Source organism: Halyomorpha halys, unplaced genomic scaffold (assembly GCF_000696795.3).
Source record: "Halyomorpha halys isolate HHAL.00 unplaced genomic scaffold, Hhal_1.1 Scaffold1467.1, whole genome shotgun sequence".
Taxonomy (NCBI): Eukaryota; Metazoa; Arthropoda; class Insecta; order Hemiptera; family Pentatomidae; genus Halyomorpha; species Halyomorpha halys.
The window spans coordinates 201,375-226,654 of record NW_027114793.1 but is presented as its reverse complement, the minus strand read 5'-3'; the positions used below and the strand labels follow the sequence as shown (position 1 = coordinate 226,654).

General features: G+C 35.7%; 1 protein-coding gene and 1 long non-coding RNA gene across 4 annotated transcripts in view; one reads left to right on the top strand and one right to left on the bottom strand.

Annotated features, from left to right (window-relative positions):
* Positions 1 to 25,280, top strand: part of LOC136796884 (uncharacterized) — a 207,027-nt gene that overhangs the window by 48,001 nt on the left and 133,746 nt on the right. The window contains exon 1 of one of the 3 annotated variants that reach the window (XR_010844665.1): positions 20,528 to 20,576. The exons of the other annotated variants lie outside the window; for them this stretch is intronic. This is a non-coding gene — a long non-coding RNA (uncharacterized lncRNA). Of the gene's footprint in view, positions 1 to 20,527; positions 20,577 to 25,280 lie in introns of those variants that run through there. 3 annotated transcript variants of the gene reach the window in all.
* Positions 22,761 to 25,280, bottom strand: part of LOC106689782 (sodium/potassium/calcium exchanger 1) — a 13,569-nt gene continuing 11,049 nt past the window's right edge. The window contains exons 5-7 of the mRNA XM_014434956.2: positions 25,078 to 25,178; positions 23,702 to 23,748; positions 22,761 to 22,893 (exon numbers count right to left, since the gene is read on the bottom strand). Coding sequence (XP_014290442.1) covers positions 22,784 to 22,893; positions 23,702 to 23,748; positions 25,078 to 25,178 — 258 coding nt within the window. The 3' untranslated portion in view covers positions 22,761 to 22,783. The remainder of the gene's footprint in view (positions 22,894 to 23,701; positions 23,749 to 25,077; positions 25,179 to 25,280) is intronic.

Below are 25,280 nucleotides of genomic sequence, written 5' to 3'. Positions count from 1 at the left end.
ATATAGGGACACTGTCGAGCTATATGTCCCTCTTTCCCACATTCAAAACATCGGGTGCGGGGACATTGTGCTACCAGGTGTCCAGTTTTACCACACCCATGGCACATGCGGTCTTCCCGCTGAACATTGTTCCTGGGTTTAACTTGGTTCCTTCTATTTTCCGTGTTACTATTTCTCTCTCTTCTACCATCTCTTTGGTCTCTTCTTCTCCAAGGGTTTTGCATGTTACCTACTAGACTGCCTCGGTTTTTTCGTTTCTCTGAACATCATGAATATATCCTCCTGTGGGGTCCACCGTCCTCCTCCGAATGCCTTCTTTAATCTTTCTTTGATGATCCTCCAGGAGTTCTCTTCATCTGCCTGAATCTGATTAAGGATACTTCTTTTTACACGGCAGACTACCGCTGCTTTCAGTGCTTTTGCATCCTCGTTGTCCAATAGATCCTCCGCCATCTTCGCTTCTATTCGCCCCCTTTTAAAAAATGATTTAATTCCCCGGTCTCTCCGGTGAATTTTTCTAGGTCCGATACCGACTTTCTCAGGTCCTGGACAATTGCCGTACGGATATTGATCCATTCTAGCGTCGTGGCATTAAATTGCGTTAAAGAGACTTCTGGTAATGGTTGAATCACCTGCGGAGGTGGGTTGGCAGCTGCTAAAGCTTGGTTGACTGCAGCTTTAGGTTAGTTGTTTTGGTTCATATTCTCTAGGTTCAGAACTGCTTTTCTCACTAATCCGTTACTGGTCATAATTCAAAGAGAAAATGAAAAAAAAATTTTTTCCTTTACACTGAAAATTAATCCGGCATCTAAAGTTCCCGGGTTTCGGCACCAGTTAAGTATCGGCGAAAGTCAAATGTCAAAAAAGAGAAGAAGGAATAAGATGTAACACGTGTGAACTGCTGTAACATACTAACTTTATTGGGTTCGGTACATCTCTTTATATACATGCGATCAGCTGATCTCCTCAGTCAGCTGACATCGAAGTAACAGCTGACTAAGGCTGTAACTTATATATATATAATTTACGGTATGAGTCAGGCGTTATTTCGGTGTCAGCTGACTGAGGGGATCAGCTGATCGAATGTATATAAGAGATGTACCGAATACAATAAAGTCAGTATTTTAAAGCAGTTCAAGCGTGTTAGATCTTATTCCTTCTTCTCTTTTTTGACATTTTGCTTTCGCCAATTCTTAACTGATGCCGAAACCCGGGACTTTAAATACTGGAGTCATATTTACTTTAAAGAAGATTTTTTTTCTATCATAGTTTTCTTAGCTTTCATTTTTATTTTTCAATTCTCTCATTTTTTAAAAAGTAATGGCTACTAATGGCAACGGTATCGTTAGACAAGCAGTCTTGAACTTGGAAGATTTAAATCAAAATGGGGTTCAAAACCCACTATCCATGGAGGTGACTCCTCCACCACCGGAGATTGCCCCAATGCCAGAAGTTTCTCTAGCGGGAGCCCACGCCACAACACTTGAGTGGGTAAAAGTACGCACAGGAACTGCCACTGACCTCGAATGATTTATTGGGGAAACAGGAGAATTGACCCACTTCATAAAAGGGGGTGACCGACTAATAACCCGAATTGAAGCAAAGTCTATCGAAAATATACTCGATAGTGAAGATGCGGAGGCTTTAAAAGCAGCGGTCGTCTGCAGAGTCAAGAGGAGCATCCTAAATCAAATTCAGGCTGACGAAGAGACCCCTTGGAGAGTTATCAAGGAAAGATTAAAGAAGGCGTTTGGAGGAGGACGGTGGGCCCCAGAGGAAGACATATTTATGATGATTTGAGAGACAAAGAAACTGAAACAGTCTAATGGCAAAATATGCCGCGGAACTCCGGGCACACTTTAACAGAATTCAAGATAAACTGAGTGAAATGAGGAAAACAATTCAGGTACAGAACCGGATGCAATTCTTATCCCTGGTACTAAAGATACAGTTGGCAAAGAAGCTAGGGAAGAAGGAAGGATTTCCGAGAGAGCGCTCGTTTGTGGAAATAGCCCAAGATCTCATAGAAGCAAGCGCTAGAGAGGTAGAGGCCCGCATAGAAGTAGAAGAACCAGGATGAACTCGGATAGAATACCAACGGCCAAGAAACATGCCCAACCTTTGGAGGAGGAGAGAACACGGGAATGATAGAAGAGAGAGAGCTATGGACCAAGAAAACAGAAGAAGCCTAGTTAAACCCAGAAACAATAGTCGGCGGGAGGACCGCAAGTGTCACGGATGTGGTAAAATTGGACATTTAGTGGCGCATTGCCCACGCCCGAGGTGCTTTGAATGTGGAAATGAGGGTCACATAGCCAAACAGTGCCCATATTTGTACCGAAGAAGAGATGTGGGCCGGGGCGAACCAATGGAGATCAACGCCTAACAGATACGGAGAAGCCACCGTAGGTTCAGTAGATCTTCAGATGAATCTACGCAAGAATCAGAAGCATAAGAGAGAAGGAGACGAGAGTCATTTGAAGGGGTTGTCAGCGGAGAGGCGACCGCACACTTCTGCATTATAATGTGATAGAAAAGAGCGGCGGTCTGCCTATAATAGAGATAGCAGGATTGTGGTGTCTGGTGGACACAGGCAGTTCCAACACCAGAGAGAACACTCAAGATTCAGAAATACCAATGTAAATTGATCACCCTGCGTGGCCCTTGTGAAGTAGAGGGGGAAGTGGAGATACAGTTGGGATTCAGTAGGGAAAACTTGCAGGTACATATTGTAGGAAGTATGCCTAGGGAATATGAAGTAATTGTGGGATGTGACCTGTGACCTGTGAGCAGGGGAAAATGGAAGGTTAAGTTGGGAGGAAAAATCTACAAATGTCATTTTCAGCGGGAGGACGCGGGCGCTCGGGTCGGAGCAATCAATCAAGCCGAGGATTGGAGACAAAACCTTAGGAGGGAATACGAAGATATCTTTTTCAAAGAAGGAGACAAGCTCGGGACAACCGGGAAAACAGTCCATGAGATCATATTAAAACAAGACAAAGTGACATACGTTAAAAAGAGGAGATACCCGCAGGCGCTACGTCACCACATCCGAGAAGAGCTTCAAAGTTTAAAACGCCAGGGAATAATTATTGATAGTACTTTCCCGTACAATAGTTCGTTGCGGCCAGTGAAGAAGAAGAGCGCGCCTGGTGAATCTACTGAATAGTACAGGAAGCTGAATGAGAATACAGTTGACGAAAAGAATCCGATCCCCAGATTTTAAGATATTTTGGACAGGCTGAGCGGGGCGACGGTATTCAGCACATTGTACTTGAAGGCCGGATATCATCAAATCAAAATGCACCCTAAGGATCAACATATGACAGTATTCACATTCGAGAGAGGACACTACGAATTTACAAGAATGCCGTTTGGACTGAAAAATGCTCCTATAACCTTTCAGCGCCTGATGGACGATTTTTTAAGGGGAATTGACGAAACTGTATGTCAGATTTATATGGACGATCTCCTAGTGTTCAGTAAGAGCAAAGAAGAACACTTGCAGCATTTACACAGTGTATTCCAAAGAATTAGGAAATTCGGGCTGAAGTTATCCGGACAGAAATCAACGCTTGGGCAGGAACAAACTAACTTTTTGAGCTACACGATTTCCATGGAAGCAGTTAAACCTGACGCGGATAAAGTTGCAGCTATACGGAAGATGGTGGTTTCTAGGGATGTGAAGGGAGTTCGGAGGTTGCTGGGAACATTAAATTATTACCGCAGATTTGTGCCAGAAATGGCTGAGTACCTCATCCCACTCAAGAACCTTCTCAAAAAAGGGAGAAAGGTGATCATCACACCAGGATTACGCGTTGGAAGGAGTTGTTGGGACAGTACAATATGGAAATCACATATAAGCCTCGAAAAGAAAATGTGGTAGCCTATTGGTTATCTCGAGCAATAACAGTAAATGCAGAAGAGGCCGGGGAACCGTCCGGGCAATTCCTGCGGGAGTGGATACAGGGACAGGAGGAAGAACAGAATGTAGTGGAGGAAGACGATAGGGAAGAATCTTCGTCTTACGAGAGCTCAGAGGAAGGAAGACCAATAGATATGGAGGAACTTGAGGACATCATTAACGATAAGAGGCGGCATATTATATGAAAGACAAGAACCACTGGATCAGTCAAAGTTGAGTGTAACAAGTATGCGAGGAGCATTATCACGACGATTTGGTCGCAGCCAGGCGTGAAAAATGACCAGATCTGTAAAATGTTGAATGATGCTTCCAAGCCTGGAGAAAAGTTTCACCTGTACGTTGGGAATGAATCCGTTTGGGAGAAGATCAAGCGGCTATGGCATGATGAACACGTAGGAATGACAGGACATTCGCCCGATGCAAGCTGATGGTGAAAACCCTTCAGGAAGACGAACGCCAGGGAGAGGTGGCTGTAGCATATCATCAGGGGAAAACAAACCACCGAGGAATCTCGGAGAGCCAGCAAGCATTGAAGAGAAGGTACTATTGGTGGGGGATGAAGAAGACGATCACTGAAGTTTTAGAAAACTGCGAAGTTTGTCTACGCACAAAGTATGACAGACATCCACCAAAAGGCAGACACCTACCGCAGATGCACCACTCAACGAGCTACAGGTCGACACTTGCACATGGAGAGGGTTTAAATGGATCACAATAATAGATCTCTTCAGTAAGGTGGCAATGGCTCACCAGGTGCAGGAAAAGTCGTCGGAAGTAGTGCAGCAGCTCTCCGAATGTGGTTTCAATTTTACCGAGTTCCGGAGCACATCTCATCAGATTCAGGAAGAGAATTTGACAATGCCGTGATTCGAACAGAAATAAAGGACCTTGATGTAATATGGCATCCCAACACACTAGGGCACCCCAAGAGTAGAGGAGGAATAGAGGGGCTTCACGGCACATCTTCGACTATATCAGGTTGACCATGAACTGGAACCGGACGTGGCAATGCCTAAGGCGATTGCAGCATACAATCATTCCATACATACAGTTACGGGGTTTTCATCATTTGAGATCCTCTTTGGGCTTCGAGGACACAGCTGGGACTATAAGAGCACGGCAGCAGACGGAGAGGAAATACACAACAACCATGTTCCTCGAAGTAAGTTATGGGAAAAGGCCCGGGGAAGAATGGAAAAGGAAAAACCCAGGAGGGTAACTCGTAAAAATTTAAAGGTCACAGATAGGATGGGAACAATCAAAATCGGGACGATTGTATATAGAAAGTTGGGGTCTAACTGGGGTAAAGAGATACAGCGATACGAGGGTCCATTCAGGGTGATAATAATAAGGGAACACAATATTGTAACAATAGAAAGTATTAGAGAACCCAAAAAGAGGAGAACTGTTCATATTGAAGAATTAAAACTTCTGGCAATTACAATATAAAAACTGAAGTGTTCCCATGCTAGATAGATTACAGAAAATTTAGTTATTTATTGTTTTGTTTTGTTGTGTTTTTTGTTATTGATTTTTGTAAATATTGTATTTCTAATTCTATTGATTTTTGTGAATATTTTCTATTTCACTCTAGCTTGTTCATTTACTGTATGAATTTTTTTTAAAATTTTATTCTTAGGTTTAAATTATGTATTTAGCGTTTATTTAAGGGAACTTGTGAGCTTTTTCAATGATATGTATAAAGTTTATTTTTTTATTTATTGTAAATAGTTTTTCTTTATTGTTTTTGTTTTCTATGTTATTATATTATATAGTATTAGTTTACGAGGATTGTTCGTAAACTGGTGGGGGGGGAGTTACGGTATGAGTCACCTGTTATTCAATGTCAGCTGACTGAGGGGATCAGCTGATCGAATACAATAAAGTCAGTATTTTACAGCAGTTCAAGTGTGTTATATCTTATTCCTTCTTCTCTTTTTTGACATTTTTCTTTCGCCAATACTTAACTTTTATATACATCCCCACATCTTCTTAATATTTTAAGTAGATGTGTATGTATGTTTTTTAATACATTTCTACGTGATATTTTTACACTAAATAGAAGGTTGGATTGATATTTACTAAGCAATCGCTCATTATAGCTGTTATATTCTTGAAATTATTGAAAACTAAATTTGGATTTTGTTGTCGTGAAAGTATAATATAAGAGTACTTAATGACATATTACTTTCTCTTAAAAAACCTAAATCTCTTATGTTTTTAGCGTTGACTGACATAAAGTACAATTATGTTAAGCAAAACGATTCATAAAAGAAATTTATCAGCTTATCTTACTATATTTAAATGTTTAGCAAATTATTTTTAACTGTTTACTACGATAAAGTAAAATAAATTCCTGTTCTTTTTTTTTCAGATTTGAACTCTTTTTTTTGAAGATTTCAACTTAAAATTGAATCGTTGACAAATGAGAAAAAAGGATGAAATGATAAATCACAAGTTTGTTTTTTCTAAAAAATAATTAAATTAGAAAATAATAACGTTAAGACTATACTAAGTTATTATTAATCAGAGAGTGTTTAAATCGATATCAATATTCATTAATAAGGAAATATAGTTTTTAATTGTAATGTCATTATAATGATAATGTTATTATCGAAGTGATAGATCAGTTGAATTTTACATGATTCATTCCAATTTCAGTGGTTTTACGCATTATTCAGTCAAGTTGTATAGTAAAAACTGTTATGTTAGTACTACTAAATTCGTTAATGAAGTTGAGTAAATAATATACTATGAAACGTTCCTATAATTGGCTACTGGAAAGAGCTGTCATCAAAGGAAATGTTAAGGGAGTGGAAGATCTGTTGTCACGAAGTGAATCGGGCTGCGATGTTCACATGCGGTTGGTCAATGAGACGACACTCCTTCACCATGCTGCTTCTCCTCAGATGGCCAGAATACTTCTCCGGTTTGGTGCAGAAGTCAATGCGATCGACTTATCTGAAGCGACTCCACTCCACTGCGCAGTTCGTCGGAATCTCAGTCTAGAACTTATCCAGGAGTTACTTATGCATGGTGCAGGAGTCAACATGATTGATATGTATGGGAAAACACCGTTGCATTTGGCGATTGAGGCCGATTGCATCAGGGCAACATTCACTGAGCTCTTGCTTTCGGGGGCTGACATCATGACCTCCGCTGAAGATGATTGGCCGATTTCCTATAGTTCGCCTCTTGTACTAGCTTTAAGGGAAAAACGCACATTTCCTTTGTCTAAATTCTTAATGAAGATGTACCTAATTTTGTCTGGAAAAAGAGGCGAGGAGTTGATACCATTAGCAGCTAGAAAATGTGTCGATATTTATAATCTCTGCTATTTTAGGGATAGTTGCCTTCGCGAAATTGAACAAATGAAATCGAAAAAAGTAACCGCCAGACACAGTCTTTATGATCTAGTTATGGGTGAAGGAAGGATCTCGGAATGCCTACAAATTGATGATCTAAAAACAATGGACTCTAAATATAAAATCTACAGTGACATTATACGATCACAAATATTGAAAAGTAAATATTTGCTGAAAATATTTTGTAAAATGCGTTTGTTTGCGAGGCCTGGTATCGGCTTGCATTATTACTGTATGTGCGAATTGGGCAAGCATATGTCAGATCGTGCCCTAGAGAACGTCGTAAGAGCATTCGACAGGAGTGCCTTGTCGTTTGCGTTGACCGTTGACTTAAGAACAAAACTACTCAGGCAAGTTAATGTCAGTATTTGAGCAACCAAGGCTACTGATTTTCAAAAGTAGATTTTTTGATTTATATGTTTGCATTTTTACGTTGATTTACATCTGGTTACTGTATGATAGAATTTAAAAAGCTGTAGTAGAAATTATAGTCAGTTGTGGGATTGAAGTTCCAATTCAATCATACATGTATATGTATTTTTTTTTTTTAATTATGTGTATAAGAAATAAAACTGTATGAAATATGAGCGAAGCAATGACGCCCGGCAACAACTACCGCTACTGGATAGGCAGAAGCAGAAAGTGGCAAAAATCAAATACGTCTGGTTCATCGGAGGAAGGGTCAGGTGCTGGCAGTCTGATGGCTACCCACCAGTCATCATAGGCAAGACCAGCGACTTGGACGTCTTCAGTTGAATTCGGTATCCAAGTCACCACAATAATGTTACCATTTTCTTTTATTGTATAGCAGATATTTTATTTGTATTTATTTTAATTTTTTCAACACTTTAATAATAGCACATATACAATTTTCTCTATTTACATCTCTTATTATTTTTTTTTATTTCTCAATGTTCATTGACTATTTTTCCAAATTTTGATAACTTAAGCAACAATTTCCTTTCAATTTCTTATTTTTGTTAAACTATATATAATACTTCTTATCCGACATTCTCAATGCCATTTGTACGTTGGTGATTTCCAAATTTACTTTTCCTTCCCACCTTCTGGCCTATTGGCTGCCACGGAGAAGCTTCAAGAAGACTTGGATCAAATTAGTCATTGGGCACAAGAAAACAAGCTTAAGTTGAATGCAGAGAAGACTAGGGCAATCGTAAAAGGATCCAATCACCTCCTGAAAACTATTCCTCATATTTCAACCTTCAATCTAATACAATTTCATCCATGCGTTAAAAACCTTGGCGTCACTATAGACCAAACTCTCTCCTGGAAAAACCACGTCTCCGATACTTCCTGTCGTACCTTTTCCAAGTTATCCAATCCCGCCGTCCATCGTACATCTCTGATATCCTTAAAATTAAATCCTCAGTATGCACTAATGTAATGCTCCCGCAATACCCGCTCACGGCCTTCAGACTTATATGTAACTGCCCATCGAACCGCAGTCTTTGGTAGATCTTTCCTTATCCCTACGAAATTCTATTCCCTCTTTCATTCGTTGTTCTAATACCCTTCCAACCTTCAAATCCCGAATCTTCGACCACATTCTGTTCACCCAATTGCGGAAGATTAATAATTGAAAGTTTCAAACAAGGTTTATGTATTTTCTGTACTTAATGTCTCAGATTTTTGTTTATTCTTGTAAATATGTACATAAGCAGAAATACAGATGTACCTTTCCATTTATTATTTTTAGTTTAATTATATTTGATTTTTATCATTTTTTTTCTATTACTTATTATCAGAAGAGTTTGTCATCTTATGTTTCATGATATTACATATGGTTTTACTTAATTTATTCTATTCTTATTTAATATATTCAGTTAATTATTGTTGTTCATTTTACCTTTTTAAATTCATTATTTTATTATATTTTATGACGTTTTATAATTTAATTTTTATTTTGTATTTCACTCTAAGGCCCCGAAGCCCAATTTTGACGCCTGTTTATTATTCTAAAGGGACCAATCCCAGAATAAATAAAGAATATTATGATTATTATTCTAAACAACTGGTACCTAAGTTAAATTCTAACCAATTGACGTATTTTCCTACTTACACTAAGTGCAATAATACCCTGACTAAATGAAGTGTTTAACATATTTTGTTATTTATTAGGACTATCGTCCATTGCCTCAGTATTCATCCGGATGCGAAGTAGATGAGAAGGCTCTTCGGAACTGTTTTTTAACAAACAAATTTTTCATTTTGTAATAATCACCTCTGATTCATCGACTTATCAGGTACAGGTGATATATAAGATAGAAAATGTCGGTGAATCAAATTTACGCAAAAAAAACGAGTTCTTTGAATTTTCTCTTTTGTCGCAAGTTACATATCATAAAAAATCAGTGAAGACTAAAATGACGTTATTCTAACATATTTACAAGACCTACATATTACTGTTACTGTTACAGAGTGTCTCTCTTCTACTAACTTCTTACTTAGCTATCTAGTCTAGGAAATATCTATGAACACTTGAGAAGAGGGGGTAGGAAGAATAATGAAATAGGAGAAGGGGTTTTGACCAATCGGATAATTTTAAGAGACTAGGTGAGGGTAGTGAGCCTATGAAATTTTAGAAGTAAATATCTGGAAGGGGGGAAAAGGCGTGGCGAGAAGTTGGGAGGTCTGATTTCTAAGAAAGACGCCATGACCTAAGACTTGTGTGTACTGACTTACATATGTTAACCATAAAATAGTTTGACTGATGCAAGTCCATTGTGAGATGACAGCATGTACCTGCCTAAGTGCCAGCCCTTGCTATTGATATAGGATACTAAGGGCTTGAAAGGGCTGTTAGAATGGTCTCAAGGGCCTTATGGGAACGTAGTTGTTTTTATTGAGTTTCTTTTGTATAAAATTGTTAGGAGAAAGTGGATATATGCAACCATATGTCTAAAGTGACTTAGGTTCAGTTGGGCAAGGGGCAATTGTTTACATTTATAATACCGGTTCCTTAACTCGCATGATCCTCAAATCTATGAAGACCACTACACCTATTTTCGAATGAGAAAGGACCCATTTCGGTACATACTTGACAATATTTCTGGTTATTAACTTTTCACAGTCCATTTGTCACTCTCTTTTCTCGCACTGGTTCGCAACTAAATCCCAGACGAACAAGATCAGTTCGCACTTCGCACCAAAACTGACGGAAGAAACGAACCTAGTAGAAGCGGTCCCCAACGAGCCCCGTGTTTGGATCGTTCGTGGGAATTCAGAATTGATTTCACAACTATTCGTAGCTTCCTGGCTTCCAGTGGTCGACAGGCATTTTTTTTTTCGCTATGTACATATGATGATTCTAAAACACTTTATACTTCACACTTAAGGATAAGGGATAGATAACGTGTTGTATTTTTTTGTTTTAAATGTTTATAAATTTCAAAATATAGTGAATAAAAACCATAAAATCACTATATAGTATTTAACAATATTACCGAAATAAAAGAAGATTTATTTGTAATTGGAAAAATGTTTACTGTTTTACATTTTAATGAATACTGTAAAATTTTTCAAGACAAAAAATACTGAAATTAAAGACTGTACTATATAAAGAAATAGGATTAATATAATAAACAATTTCAAAAATTTTTTGAGACAAGGTAATATTTATTAAATAAATCAATTTTATTCCAAATCCGTCTCAACACTTTATTTATTCATTTGTCCAACGTTTCGGCCTTTCTAGCCATCTTCAGGGACATCTTCAATACAAAGATACAAGGTGTGGTGTTTTATACTGTTGATAATCTTATAGAAAAAATAAATGTTAATGGTTTTAAATTTTAAATAAAGAGGTTTGAACTTTAAATAAAGAAAACGACCTGGGCAGAATAGCCTGCAAATAGAAAATATAAATTAATGTGAGAAGGATTTTTGTATTGAAGATGTCCCTGAAGATGGCTAGAAAGGCCGAAACGTTGGACAAATGAATAAATAAAGTGTTGAGACGGATTTGGAATAAAATTGATTTATATAATAAACAATGATTCGAAAATAATTGCGAGTCAAGCTGAAATTTTTAAGAAAAATAAATTCTAATAAAGCAAAATGGATTCAAGTGCTACAACTCACTTTTGTATGAATTCGTTTAATAAAAGACTACTATAGAAAAGGTGTATTATATGTATCATGCATAGCGAAGTATGTAATAAAATAAAACTGTAAAAGTATTTTCAAGGCTATATGGCATTCTAGGTAGTAAGATGTAAGTGCCGAACTTAATGGAGGCAATTCGTTCAGGTTTGTTTTCAGGTTTGGTTTCAGGTTAAAACAAAATTTACTTGTTGAAGAATAAGTGGTTAGGTATTATTCGAATTGTAATAAATTTTATTTCTTTCAACTTTCACCAATGGTCAATAAATTTGGCATTTACTAGTTGTATCTGGCCACACGTAGCTGAGGTTCAATCTGATTAAACCTGAAATAAATAGCACATGTTTTTCATTCTCTTTATTTTTATAATACTTGTGATAATATAATATACAATTTATATTGATACATAATTAATTTATGAAGATTAATATTAGTCGTATGTAATAAATTTTTGGATAATGGTCCGGGTAGCGGTTAATAAAGGTACAAAATAATAAAGGTTAACTATTTATTGGTAACCAACATTTATAGATCACCAATAGATTTCTTTTTTTTTTGTTTCATCGGCTGTGTATTTATAGAAATTGTTTTTATTGATCTATATACGTTCTCAATTTAATTTAATTAATTTTATCAATTTAATCTTGTGCGGCCCCACTCCTATCTTGGGGCAAATCGAGTCCTCCTCGGAAAATATTTTATTAATAGATTACTTTTATTGTCCATTTACTTGTTCTGTTTTTTTCAGCTAAAAAAAATGTAATGATAATTAATAGTATATTGGAAATTTATTTTACACATATATGAGATTCAAATAATTATTTATTTTGAAGAGAAAGTGATATATAACTGTAGATGTTAGTTACTCTGTTGCGGATACTTAAATAATGAGCATTACTGCTGATTTCCCGACCAAAAGTACATGCACAGAGCCTTGAAAATACCCGTCTTGCCTGACAAATTCTCGCCACTTGCCCTGGATCCGCTCTCGGAAAATCGTTATGATTCGTATGTAACTGAATGATTTTTACAGGCATGATTGTACTGTGTCGCACTAGTTTCGATGTTATGGTTGATAGTACAAGTAATGCCAGTGAAGCAACTGTCACGTTAAAATATCTCAGGAATATGTCATTACTGATTATCTATCCTACAGTTTCCGTTATTGCGGCAAAAGTATTTGCCACTACCTAACTATCTGATAGTTACAATAACATCGCACTGGGTCTTGTGTGATCGTTAATAGTACTAATAATGTCAGTGGACTAATGGTCGCACTAGTTGTCAAGTATATACGACTTGACAGTGAACTGTCGTAGCATTTTAACATCTATGCATTTACCAAGTGTAATGACAATAGGCGGAAAATGTTGTTCTTATATATTTGTCTTATATAAACTTGAAATTCTCTCTGCCATGGGTCCCAAAATAATCTGCCCCGGACACCAAAAATAAATCCATCCAGGGCCACAAAAATAAATGTCATGGGCCCCAAATGGTGCCTTCTGAAATCCAAATTCTAAGGAAAAATAACAACTTGTTAGTAATAAAAAAAGTGTCGAATGATTAACTTAAAAAACTAGTCGAAGAACTGCTCTAACTTTACATATAACGTCAAACCATTTCACCCCGAAATCCCCTCTTTCCACCATTTATCCCCTAAGGTGACAATTACCCAAAAATTGCGTTAAAATTACCGTATTGGCAACACTGCTAATTAGGCAATAAATAGTGGCTGGATTTAACACAGATTGAGTTTCTAAGTGTTTCGCCTAGTCACTTCCCACGTGACCTACGACCGCAGCGACTAAGTACTGTTGTCACGTAGGAGGGGTTAGTTTCACAATTTTGATGGACCATAACTAAAAACGTTCCTCAAATCCCCCTTTTTAACGAAAAATCTGAAATAAGGGTGTACAATGTCACGATAAAGCCAGCTCTGATATACGGCTGGTACCCTGGAAAGGAGAGATTTGTACGAAAAGTTTTCTGTACAATAACAAGAGCGATCTAGGATTAAGGAGGTTTAGATAAGGGGGCAAGGAGGTTTAGATAGGGGGACATGAGGCTAGAAGTAATCCATCAGGAAGCCTCTATACAGCAGTGAATGCCAGTATGATTAGCAAGAGACCAGGTTGGAAGCAAAAAAAACAAAAACAAGATGGACAGACAGAATCAACAAAAATGCGAAATAGCTACATGTAGCAAACTAAAAAGCAGTAGCTCAAGAGAGCTAGGCGTGGAGAAGGCGGCTAAAGATCTTCAAGGTCTATAGAGCCATTCGAAAAAAATAAATACATAAAAAATATTTTCAAAATAATGTTTTTTTTTTTTATAAAATTAGACATGAGTAGTTTCTACCATTTTTCTAATTGTTTGCTGTGGAACGCCTGATGTATGTTTCCATTCCTCATCTCCCTAGCATATTGAAAAATAACTTATTCTTTACACCTAAAACAAGTGGGAAGGCATTAGCGTGTCGCTGAAAAGGCGGCAGTTGATATAGAAAAGGCGGGAGATGGTCAGAGAGGGCAGGAGAGGCAGTTAGCCTATATATAGTTCTGTTTACGGCGGCGCTGTAATTGAACGAAGAGTCCTGAACGAACGGCCATCTTTTATGTATGAGCCAGTGCCTGGTGGATATTGCCCCCGCTACCAATTACCGGGGCCTCTCTGTCTCCACTTTCTGCTCTAATTGACGTCACTTCCGGCGAGGTTTTCTCGTCGCCAAAAAATATATTTGCTTTCTTGTGCCGCAAAGGGTAATGATCGATTTAAGATATATCAAGGAAAGATGATTGGAGGGTACGGTCAGCAGAGTAATCACAAAATAAGTGAAGCTTCTTTATGTGTGCCGACGTTTCGGCATGAATTTCAGGCCTTCATCAGGACTAAAAACAAAAACGATATAATAACCATAATGTAGTAAAGAAAAGAAAAAAAGAAACAGCACACAATAAATTAAGAAGATAACAAATATATTGCAAAGTTAAGAATTTATAAAAAAAAAAAAAATAAAAATTAAAAACATTGAAAATATTAGAAATATTTCAATAATTAACTCTGCTTCATCAAACAGAATAAAATATAAATAGAAAGTTGGGATGTTGGAAAAATATATATTTTTATTTACGAAAGTAGATTTCACAATTACAACTACTGTAGTTGGCAAAAACAATTATTTTATTTTTACAGCTGCAACTATTGATGCGTTTTACTTCCTATGAATGTTGAATTTGAATGTAAAATTACTGTTAATTGGAAGTAAGAGACGTTGAGAATATATTGAAATATCGTTATTTTAATAGAAATATATTGATAATTTTGATTTGATATATCTTAATATCAATATAAAAATTAGGGTATCCAAAACAAATATTTAAAATAATAATAATAATAATGGATGGTGGTGGGTGCGACAACTAAAATGTGAATTGGTACTAGAAGTGTCGAAATGAAAATGACTCTAACGAAACCGTTAAAACTGGTGAATTATCTTTATGTTTTCGAAAACCGAGATCTACTGAAGACTATAGACTAATCCATTGACGGTCGAAGACCTTCAGGCTAAACAAGGACTTCGTGCCTGTAACATGTCGACTGTTTGTGTAAGAGCCAAAAACATAACCTGAGACCGAGTGGTAACCCTGGCTCGATACCCCCCTAATAAGGCACAAATACTTTTAAATAATCAGATAAAGGTACCTTATGCATACTTATTCTCATCTATTTAATATGCTATTGGCTCTAAAGAAAAATAAAATCTCTTTAATCTAGAATATCAAAGACTTGGGTAAATGCAAGTAACAAAACCTTGTGTATTGACTTCATTACCTTTCAACATGAACTGTTGGGATATACTAAATGAGTGATAATGTGATATGGCTACTGCTGGAAATTCACATCAATGCAGAGAAACGACTTGAACAAGTTCAGTACAATTCTTGATTATATTAAAATTTAAATATTAATTCGTTCATAAATTTTTATTAAATTTTACAACTATATTAAGTATTTGAAAGCTCTACATATATACGGATCTACATTTTTAATGTAGCGTTTGGGGCGTTAATGTTCAATTGAATTTGTTTGTACATATTAATTTACAATAAAATGTATATTTTATTTTTAAGATTATGAAACATTGCCCGAGTACACTTGTCGATAATGCTCTTAACTTGGGGATTGTTGAACCATTACTACGCTATTCCGTTCCCTCCCTGGACGACAGCTCTCCTGACAAACGGACATTCTCCCTCCGACCAATAAACCAACCGATATCATCCAAGATATGTTCTTGTTGTCCTACGGTCCTCTTGTTCCAGAGGGGGAAGAGAACATTCTTACGGACCATTGAACACTGGTCACTTAACGAAATAGACGATTGGTATTCATGAAGAAGGCTTCCGCTACCGCAATCTACTCTGGAGTCGAATCCTCGAGGGACAATGCCTCATACTTGGGCTATTCAATTGCCCCTGGTCAGCGGATCTGCATAATAGCCGCTTCCTCACCTCAGAGGCTATCCTATTTGGCTCCCCTTCGACGCCTGGTCGCTGGGGACTGGCGAACGGGGTGTGTTAAAGGGGGTTCAGGCGAAATTGAACGATGGTCAGTCAATATGGGTGAAGGCGATTGGGTTTCCTACTTGGCTTTAAAAAATGTTCAAGGACGCTGAATTGATCTAAAACAATATAAAAACATGATAGGGACTGGTTATTGGGACTTTCAAATATCAACTGGCTTATAAAAATGTTCCAACATCTTCAGACCTCAGTAGCATCTATCAAAATGATCACTGAGAAGTTAATCTGTGTACGGTTCGATGCTCATTGCTATCTCAGACGAGTAGGCAGCTGTAAAAATATTACCAACATGAAACTTGGAGGACAAATATCAATTAAGTATAATTAAATATATTTAATGTAAATCTCTAAATTAAATGGTCTAACAGAACGACTTTGTAGTCGTTTAGTTATCCTGAAGAAGATTCGTAAATCGATAATTTAAAAATACTTCTATTTTTACTAATTTTATTTGTAAAAAAAAAAAATTTAATTCAAGTTATCATTATCGTGATATATTATTTCTCAATGTGTGTTTATTAAAGTTTTAAACATTGGAAAATAATTGAGGCTGCAATGCTTTATATCCTAAGATTATAGAATTTATTTGTTACTTTTAAATACAATGCTTATGTGAAAAATAAAGCAAAATAAGAAAATGAATGAAATAAAATTTGAAACTAAACTATTGATATGAATGTATAAATTTATAAAATGAAGTTAATAAATTCATAAGTAGTATTGAGTGAACCTGTCTAATATAAGAATACAATACAATATATATATATATATATATATATATATAAGTTTCGGTTTATCAGCTGGGCTCCTTATCTCCACGCTTTCACATGAAAGTAAAATATATTCATGCAACAAATAAATTTCAATTTCTATTTAAAAATTTATTTTCAGAATATTCTCCACGTGGCAAAGCTGCGACCAAGGAACCCTCTGGAGAGAAGACCCCGGTAAAAGACGGCCCCTATCGATTTGCCGCGAGTTGATTAGAAGCGAGCTAATAGGGATTTGCATAGCAGCCAGGAGCTGACTCCGCAGTCAAACACAGGGCCATGTTTTTAAGTCAGGAAACAAGATTAGAGGTCATTAGCTATTCCGAAGAAACGGCTGTTGTCTCTTACGATGATTGTGGTTATGGAGCGGGTTCGCCCCCCTCCGCCTGGATAATCTGTTCCTATCTAAGGGTAAAGGGTTATCGATGAAGCACAAGGGCGATTCGCTGCTCTTCGGGGGCCTCTTACTGTTTTAAGCTCATGGCTCTTGGAGGGTTTCCAGTTTTAATTAAATTAACCTGATAAGCTAAATAAAGGGCTTTCGTTGGATGTAATGAGTGTCTCATGGCGTGAGACAGATTGATGAGGTCTGCTTATCATAAGAGCAACATGAACAGATACTACATATGAATTTTCCAATGAGAAAACCTGAAACATATTTTTTAAGCAAGGTTAAAATAAAAGATTTAGGTCATTGTGAACAAACATGACCTCTTTTGAATGCCATTGAAGACAACATACTGGAATACATACACTCCTAATCCTGCCTATTTTTGTTTTGGAGGGCGTTGTGAACCAGGTTTTGAGACCCTCGGTGCTCCTTAAACTGGGAGAGGTGTCAACTTGAGCATTTGGGAAATAAACGTCGATATTTTTATAGTATTTCATCTGTTTTGTTGTTATTGCTGCTTGTTTATTTTACTTCCTCGCCAATACTTAATTCGAGTTTGCTCTGCCTCTCAACAGTAAGACTGAGCATTTCTCTCACCAACATACTCCTAACGTGACTTGAGCCTTTTTTCTTTTTTTACTCACTTGAGCATTTTGGACCCACCTAGACACCTCATGCGGTTCTTTTTTTGATGAGCTTAGGCAAGAAGATCTTAGTTCTTTTACGAAATCTGGATTCTTTAGCCCCTGATGGAAGAGCTACAATTTCAATTTCAAATTGCATTGAAACTAATCATAAAGATTTTTGACATCATCACATTAATATTTAATATAGAAATAATAGAAATCGTCTACCATGAGATAAACGCTTACGGGAAGCCTCAGAGAGGATATAAATGTAGGACACTGCTGCCGAGTTAATCAAAATTTGAAGGTTTGTCTGCTTTTTAGATATAATAATTCACCGTTTGTTATTAATAGTATCAAGTCATGAGGGGGGGGGGGCTAATTTTTGTGCTTAATGTACCCAGCCACAATCACTATTTATATGGAAGTTGTGAAGAGTATACTAATGTATGCGGTCCCTTCTGGATCTGGAATTTTATATAGATGCTGTAAAATAGACTAGCATCGACTCAAAGGTCGGTTCATCTTCTTGTCACCAGAACACAGAAGTCCACGTTCCACGAAAGACTGTAGGTCTTAGCGGGGTGGTATCTCTAGATCTTCTTCTGCAACAAGTGACGAAGTATGTTTAGAAGAGGTAACATTTGGCATGGATTTCGGAGAATCGTTGGATGAGGATTGTTAAAAACCAGAACAAACAGAAGAAAATAATCCAAGAGGATACAATCGAAGAATGGAGCCTGAAATTATTCCTCATGGTACTTGTTTCGGCTGAATAGAAACTGAGCCCTCCCGGACTATTAGATTTCACAATTCCTCTCGGACCGTTGGTAGTTTTCGAGCCAAGTTTCATAGGCTGGACCAGGATATAAACTTCCAATGCCCCATCAGAAATATTTCGAAAAGTCCTGATCATGCGGCCAGGCCCTGGAATCTGTATTCGAGGGAGTAAGATGACGTGAACCAGGGAAATTTACTTCCTCAATAATGAAGAGTTCCTCTGGGTAGAGAAGTGGTACCAAACTGGGGATTCGCGGAACTCTACTGAAATAATATGGGATTGGGTCTATTCCAGTTCGAATTAACACAGGTTTGAAACTTTACAATCGCAGATTTTAGTTCTTATTTTTTAATTCGAGTCAAACGTTAAGTAGGTGTTCTCCTATTTACCTACTTCCACCTGAAGGGTTCCACCGCCAAAAGAAACGTAGGGAACCACTCGATTAGAGAATGAAAAAAACTTTCCATTGTTCAAACGATTAGGACTTGGCATAATGAAAAAACATGTTGTATTGACTTTATTTAACCTATCTGTTAGTACGATTTTTTAAAAAAGAACGACTGAACTGATTTTTTAGTTTGATTACTCAAATTACTCATGATTTTTTAAAAAATAATTTGAGCTATGACTACTGACAAAATATTTTTATTATGATATTACATCTTGTTCCATGATCATTCGTAATAGATGGAATTGAACAATAAGATATACTGGATATACAGAATGTTGGAACAGGAACTAGAAATGTCAAAGAAAAATGCAATAATAATAATTTAAAAAAAAGTGTTACTCCGTAAATAATTCTTGTCATTCTAAAGGAGGTAAAGTACTTGCGTATCTATTTAACACATAGGTTTTAATAAAATAGACGTATATGAATATTGAAATTTACTGTGGTAGTAGAATACCTTCCTCATCTGAAAGATACTCTACTCTATAACTTCTTACAATATATTAATAGACTGTCGTTCCAACGGATAACAGTAAATAGTTTAATCAACATTATGGTTCTTTTGACCACACCCGCACCATTTTCCTTTTGGATTTCTCACACGGTCAAATGATCTTCCAATTAATGTATCTGTTTTTTGTTTTTTTACATTTATACGAAAAGATGTAAGGATCTTTCTATATGTTGATATGTCCAAATGAATGTATTTTTGAATAGCCGTGACATGTATTAAGATGCGCTCGTCTAGTTTGAATATCCATATATGTAAACCTCTTTGACAAGAAAACTGTTTGTGTTCTACATAAATTACATATGTAATTACATTCCGTTTCTTACGATGAATACAGTTTCAATATTCTGGTATTATTTCAATCAAATTATTTTTTAATATAAATTTTGTTTTAATTATTAACAATTTATATTTTATTACATGTGTTCAGGCACTTATGATGCGAACGTATGAACATGCGCACAAAAAATGGCCTCATTGCCCCTAATGACGGGCTAACTAAATTAATCGAATACAATTATTCTTCAGTACATTAAGTTGAATGTAGAAATGCTTCAAAATCATTTGCGCTGTTCTCTCAAACAATTATTACACACTTTCAGACTGAAAGGCTTAACACATCCTAGTGACTGGACTAGGCGATCAAAAATAGGTTTTCTTTCGAAATCTGGTAACAAATGCATCCATACATGTACTTGTTGGGTACTGAAATTTCTACAACTTAATTCATTAAAGTTTACTGATCAATATATTTAAGCTTCTTGTAATACTTAAGGACTTACTGACAATAATCCTGATCCTTCACTGTGGCCATTTTGAAATATCTGCCAGATTAAGTCTACGCATTAACCTAACCATTAAGCCGTAGAGAAATAAGTTTACAATTACTTCTTACTGCCAAATTGTTATGTACTGCACATATTCTAATATCCCAGCTGTTGTAAAATTATTAAATTCAGTTCATAATTTGATTATGGAAGATATAGCCTCTTTTAGTCATTGCCATTGTTCAAGCTATTCTTCATGAACGCTGGAGTACAAAGAAAAGGTTAGTCAATCCATACTTTTAAAAATATATTCATATGATGATGCATATAGAAATGTCATACATGACAGATGATAGTAATTAGATATATTATGTACAAATTAATAATACTTATTTTGTAGTTATAATAATTTAAATGCGTACAATCTAGCGCCGGCCGTTGGAACCCTCTCAGAGCGCCAATGCTGTTTGCAAGATATTCGAAACTAATAAAATAGCACCATTTCGATAAAGATCAAATATTAAATTATTATCCTTATATATATATTTATTTATATAAGTTACGTGATAGCCGGGAAACGCTCTTTGAATGCGATAACAAGTCTGGTTTATTGACAGAATTTGTCAACTTTTATACATCCACTCTAGACCTGATGTGACCTTCTGTCAGCTGACAGGCTATAACTCCCTCCACGTGTTTATGAACAATCATCGTAAACTTATCTTGTATAATAGAATTACATTCAATAAAGAAAAACTATTTACAATAAATACAGGAGTGAAGCTAAAGAATATATGCCCCGCTACACAAAAAATGAAGAAAAAAACCTAAAATCTCTATGAATGTTTAAAACAATAACACAGAAAAATTTATATGTACAGAAAAAATACTCCGTGATTAACAAAAAAATATTCTTCAGGCACGAAACGGGCACTTATAACACATTTGTACAAATCTATATATTATTACAAGTAACAATCAAAACACAACAACAAAAAAGAAATTAAATTATGTACAATCTTATTCTTCAGTGGTGATAAGAGGGAATTGTTTCGTGCAATCTCCGGTGGTTCGTCTTTCTTAGCTGGTATGACAGTGACACTTCGACACCATGTCGTTCCATATCTTGATGGGTTTCCACCATCAACATACAGCAAATAAGCGAGCATCTACCTGCCTGGCCAGTCAACGATCTGTTCTGGCCTCCACAATCGTTGGATTTTGTCTCAGATCACAGCGTTGCCCACAAGTAAATGGTGGGTCCTTCTGGGTTTAGACGTGTCTGTCAAGGGTTTATATATTTGGACTTCCCGCCACCGATCAATGTGACAAATGGTGATATTCTTATATTTACTGTGATCTATCTTCACCATGCCTGCGGTCATTGTCTTCCAAATGACCTGGCATCGTTTGTAGTTCACCATTTCTTTGAGTACCTCCATTCTCTGTTGAACTCTCGTCAGTCAATGTCTCGTTCTCGTTTCCGTCTTTAGGCATCTCCTTCCGGAGTCCATTTTCGCGGAAACTGTCTTCGCATCTCTTGATGAGGCCCTGCGTTCGTCCTCAAAATTGCATTAACGACGATTTACTGATAGCAGGTCTGCCACTACGTTTCCTTTTCTTGGCTTGTAGGCGGTATCCATACTATGTTGGCTTTAAAGCTCCTTCCATCTGGAAGATCCGTACCGATAATTCTTTTAGTATCCTGAACTACCGAAGTAGCCTATGGTCAATAAGGCGTCTGTAAAGTAGATGGCCTAGATACCTTCTACCCTTCTGTTTAAGTAGATTCTCCACAAGACTGTATCGTGGCATTGTTATCCAATTTACTAGTTAGATTTATTTATTACAATAAATTTTAATAATTAAATAATTTCAAAAGAGTTCCGTTCCTTCGAATCCTCATCTCACCCTTACTTACGTAAAGGGTGTTAATATTTTCATATTGTTCTTTAGCAATCTCCAGATCCTAAATCAAAGAGCAAAATCCTGTGGAAATTCTTTATTAGCTCCTCAACCTGCCATTTTTCTTCTTTCGTTACAGAAAGAGACCATTTGCTATAATGAATGACGTTGCAGAATTTGCTTTACAGATGATTAATAAGAAGGTTTGAGAAAAAAGTGATTTTTTTTCCAGATATTTCTTATTCCTGATTTATTTGATATCAATTTAACAATAATTATAAAAAATTAAAAAAAGTCGGAGTAGTTTATTTCAGATTAGATTTTATTTCATTATTGTAAAGATTTGCACAAGTTATTCAAGCGCTTTGAGTTGGTAGGTCATAAAATCGGCATTAATTAGGTATAAAATGTTTAGTTGCAAGAAATGCAATCATAAAAGGTGACAGTCCAATGTCTATCGCTATGGAGTTTATTACATTGAATTGTTTTTATAATTACAATACCTACACAATATAATAAAAGTCACTTTATTGGACGATATAATAATTACAATGAAGTATGTATGACATATTTTTATAATTTCTTATGAGCTGGTACTGGAAGAGCTGTCTTCAATACCTTCTAACTCGGCTCTCTCCTGTCGTATCCTCCACATCTTCCAGTACAGATACACTTCAGAGAGTGTAACAAAAACTAAAATTCAATAGCTATTAAAAAATTAAATTTCTATTAATTATTTTTCATTGGTTATATACTATGTTATATTATGTACTAATTATATTATTTAATGTCAATAAAATGATAAATAATGATCCAATTATATTTTTTTTTAATGTTTAAATACAAATAAAACCTGGATATACTAATTAAATCAGATAAATTGAAAAACTGATGATAATTCAAAAACAGGAATATTGAGTTGATAAAAACTGCTGATTGAATTGTAAAAAACCGTGTACCCATGTTGCAACCAAATTAATTTGTGTGTTGATACTCTATGAAAATAAGATATACAGGATATACGAAAAAGGTGTAGAATCCATAGACTGATAAAATTACACAAACAAAACAATTATTTTTGAGATGAATATTTTTTTTTTTTTATCTTAACTGTTTTATTTGCACTTGTAACACAAATATAATCAGAAAATGTGATGAAGTATATAGGCATAGCAGGTACAGCACCTAATGGTGAATCCTCATAACATTAAAATAAATTATATTATCACACTCGGTGGTTTATCATCAAACTTCTTATCAGCCTTCGCCGAGTTTTAAAGTTATTTAAAACTATTTCAGGACAATTATGCTGTTGCGATTCAACAAAAACAAATTTGACAAAAATTTTTGATTATTTTTCCGGTTCTCTCAAAGTTCATTTAAATATTTCAAACTTTAACGGTGGCTACATTGGTTAGAAATGTGAAATACTCTAAATAAGGTATACAACTAATAGCTTAATGTTTAGGATATTACAATAAAATATTGTATTTGTACTCACCGGTGTACGCTATTATAATAGTAATAGCGAAAATACCCCTGGATTCTCTGTAACAGATAAGTAGTTATTTTTTTCCTTGTAAGTATAAGTAACAATTAAATGATAAATGTATAAAAACTGAGATTTGAACGGAATTCAAGTAACTTTATTTATATTATCATTATATACAGAGACATAGGCTGTTATGGTTTATTTTCGTTGAGTCATATTTGTGGCCTGAGGCGGCAGTGAACAAAGTGAACTTACCAATACTGCCGGCCAGTATTAAAAAAAATAGCAACAAATAAGTCTTTAATTCAATTAGTTAACAAAGAAAAACAAGTTTCTAATAACAGCAAATATGCGGAAATAGAAGATGTATCTCTAGGTTGTGTAACTTAACAAAAGAAATTAAAAAATAAACTAAAATAAAACTTAACTTGAAACAAAATCCTTCTTATGGATATTATTGAAAAAAGATAAAAATAAGTAAATATAATAATTTAGTACAAAAAAAGTATGTATGGTGGAGTCTTGAACTCACTACTTTTTTTTTTCCCTTGAAGTTCCTCATTAAGTCTCGTCTTCATTAAGTAATTAAGTTATAATACTAAAGTGTCCCACTGCGGGCTGAGCACTTACTAAGTCTTTTCGACGAACTCAAAACGGTGGGGGACTTGGTCCCTGACACTGTCTAGGATTAAGCCGTGGATTTTATGTGGACTTAATTCATAAACTGCATTCAATGAATACATATAAACAACATATATTGTGTGTTTCGGCACGTAAATATATACGAGTATATATAAATACAGATATACGTACGGTTATAACAAAAAATATGTTTTCTCCTTCTTTAGTACGGTAGTCAAAACAGTGCCCTGTGGTCTATCTTTGGTTGGCATAATTAACTTCCTAACTCTTTCCATTTCTTCTCCAACGCACCTTCTTCGCATTTCCAATGACATGGGGTAATTTGTTTCAGATTTCAAGACGAATTCATAGGAATCACTTTGACAACTAAGACGACAGATTCTTATGAGAAATTGAATCATACAACGATTTTGTTCGATTTGTCGTACTGTTCAGGTTGTCTCGGATCAGAAAAGAGTTTCGACCTAAATTTATTTTAAAATCTAATTTACTATCAGAACCCTTCAACAAAAAATAATTCCATTGGAAATCCCAGTTTTAGGTTTGCTGGATAAGAATTGTTGGAGGTTAGAATATTAACAACACCATCCTTTGATAAACCAAAGGACGCTGACATGATTCATTGAAAATAAAACCAAATTTCAAAAACTGTTGAGTTAGGTTGGATATACATATATACTGGGACACATAAACACATACATGTACATATTCTTTTTTTTTTGTTTTAGAAAAAAATTACTTACGCATATGGTTCCTCGTGCCAAAGCTGACTCAAAACGTAAACGGCCACAATGTAAGGGCATAAATTGAGTACGCAAAGAATTCCTAACAGAGCCACACTGCGCTGAAAATAATTACTAAAATAAAAGCAAGGTAGAAGTGTATGATGTTTAATGGTAATATAGAGTTTAGCCATGTTATTTTTTATATATTTTTTCTTAGTTTA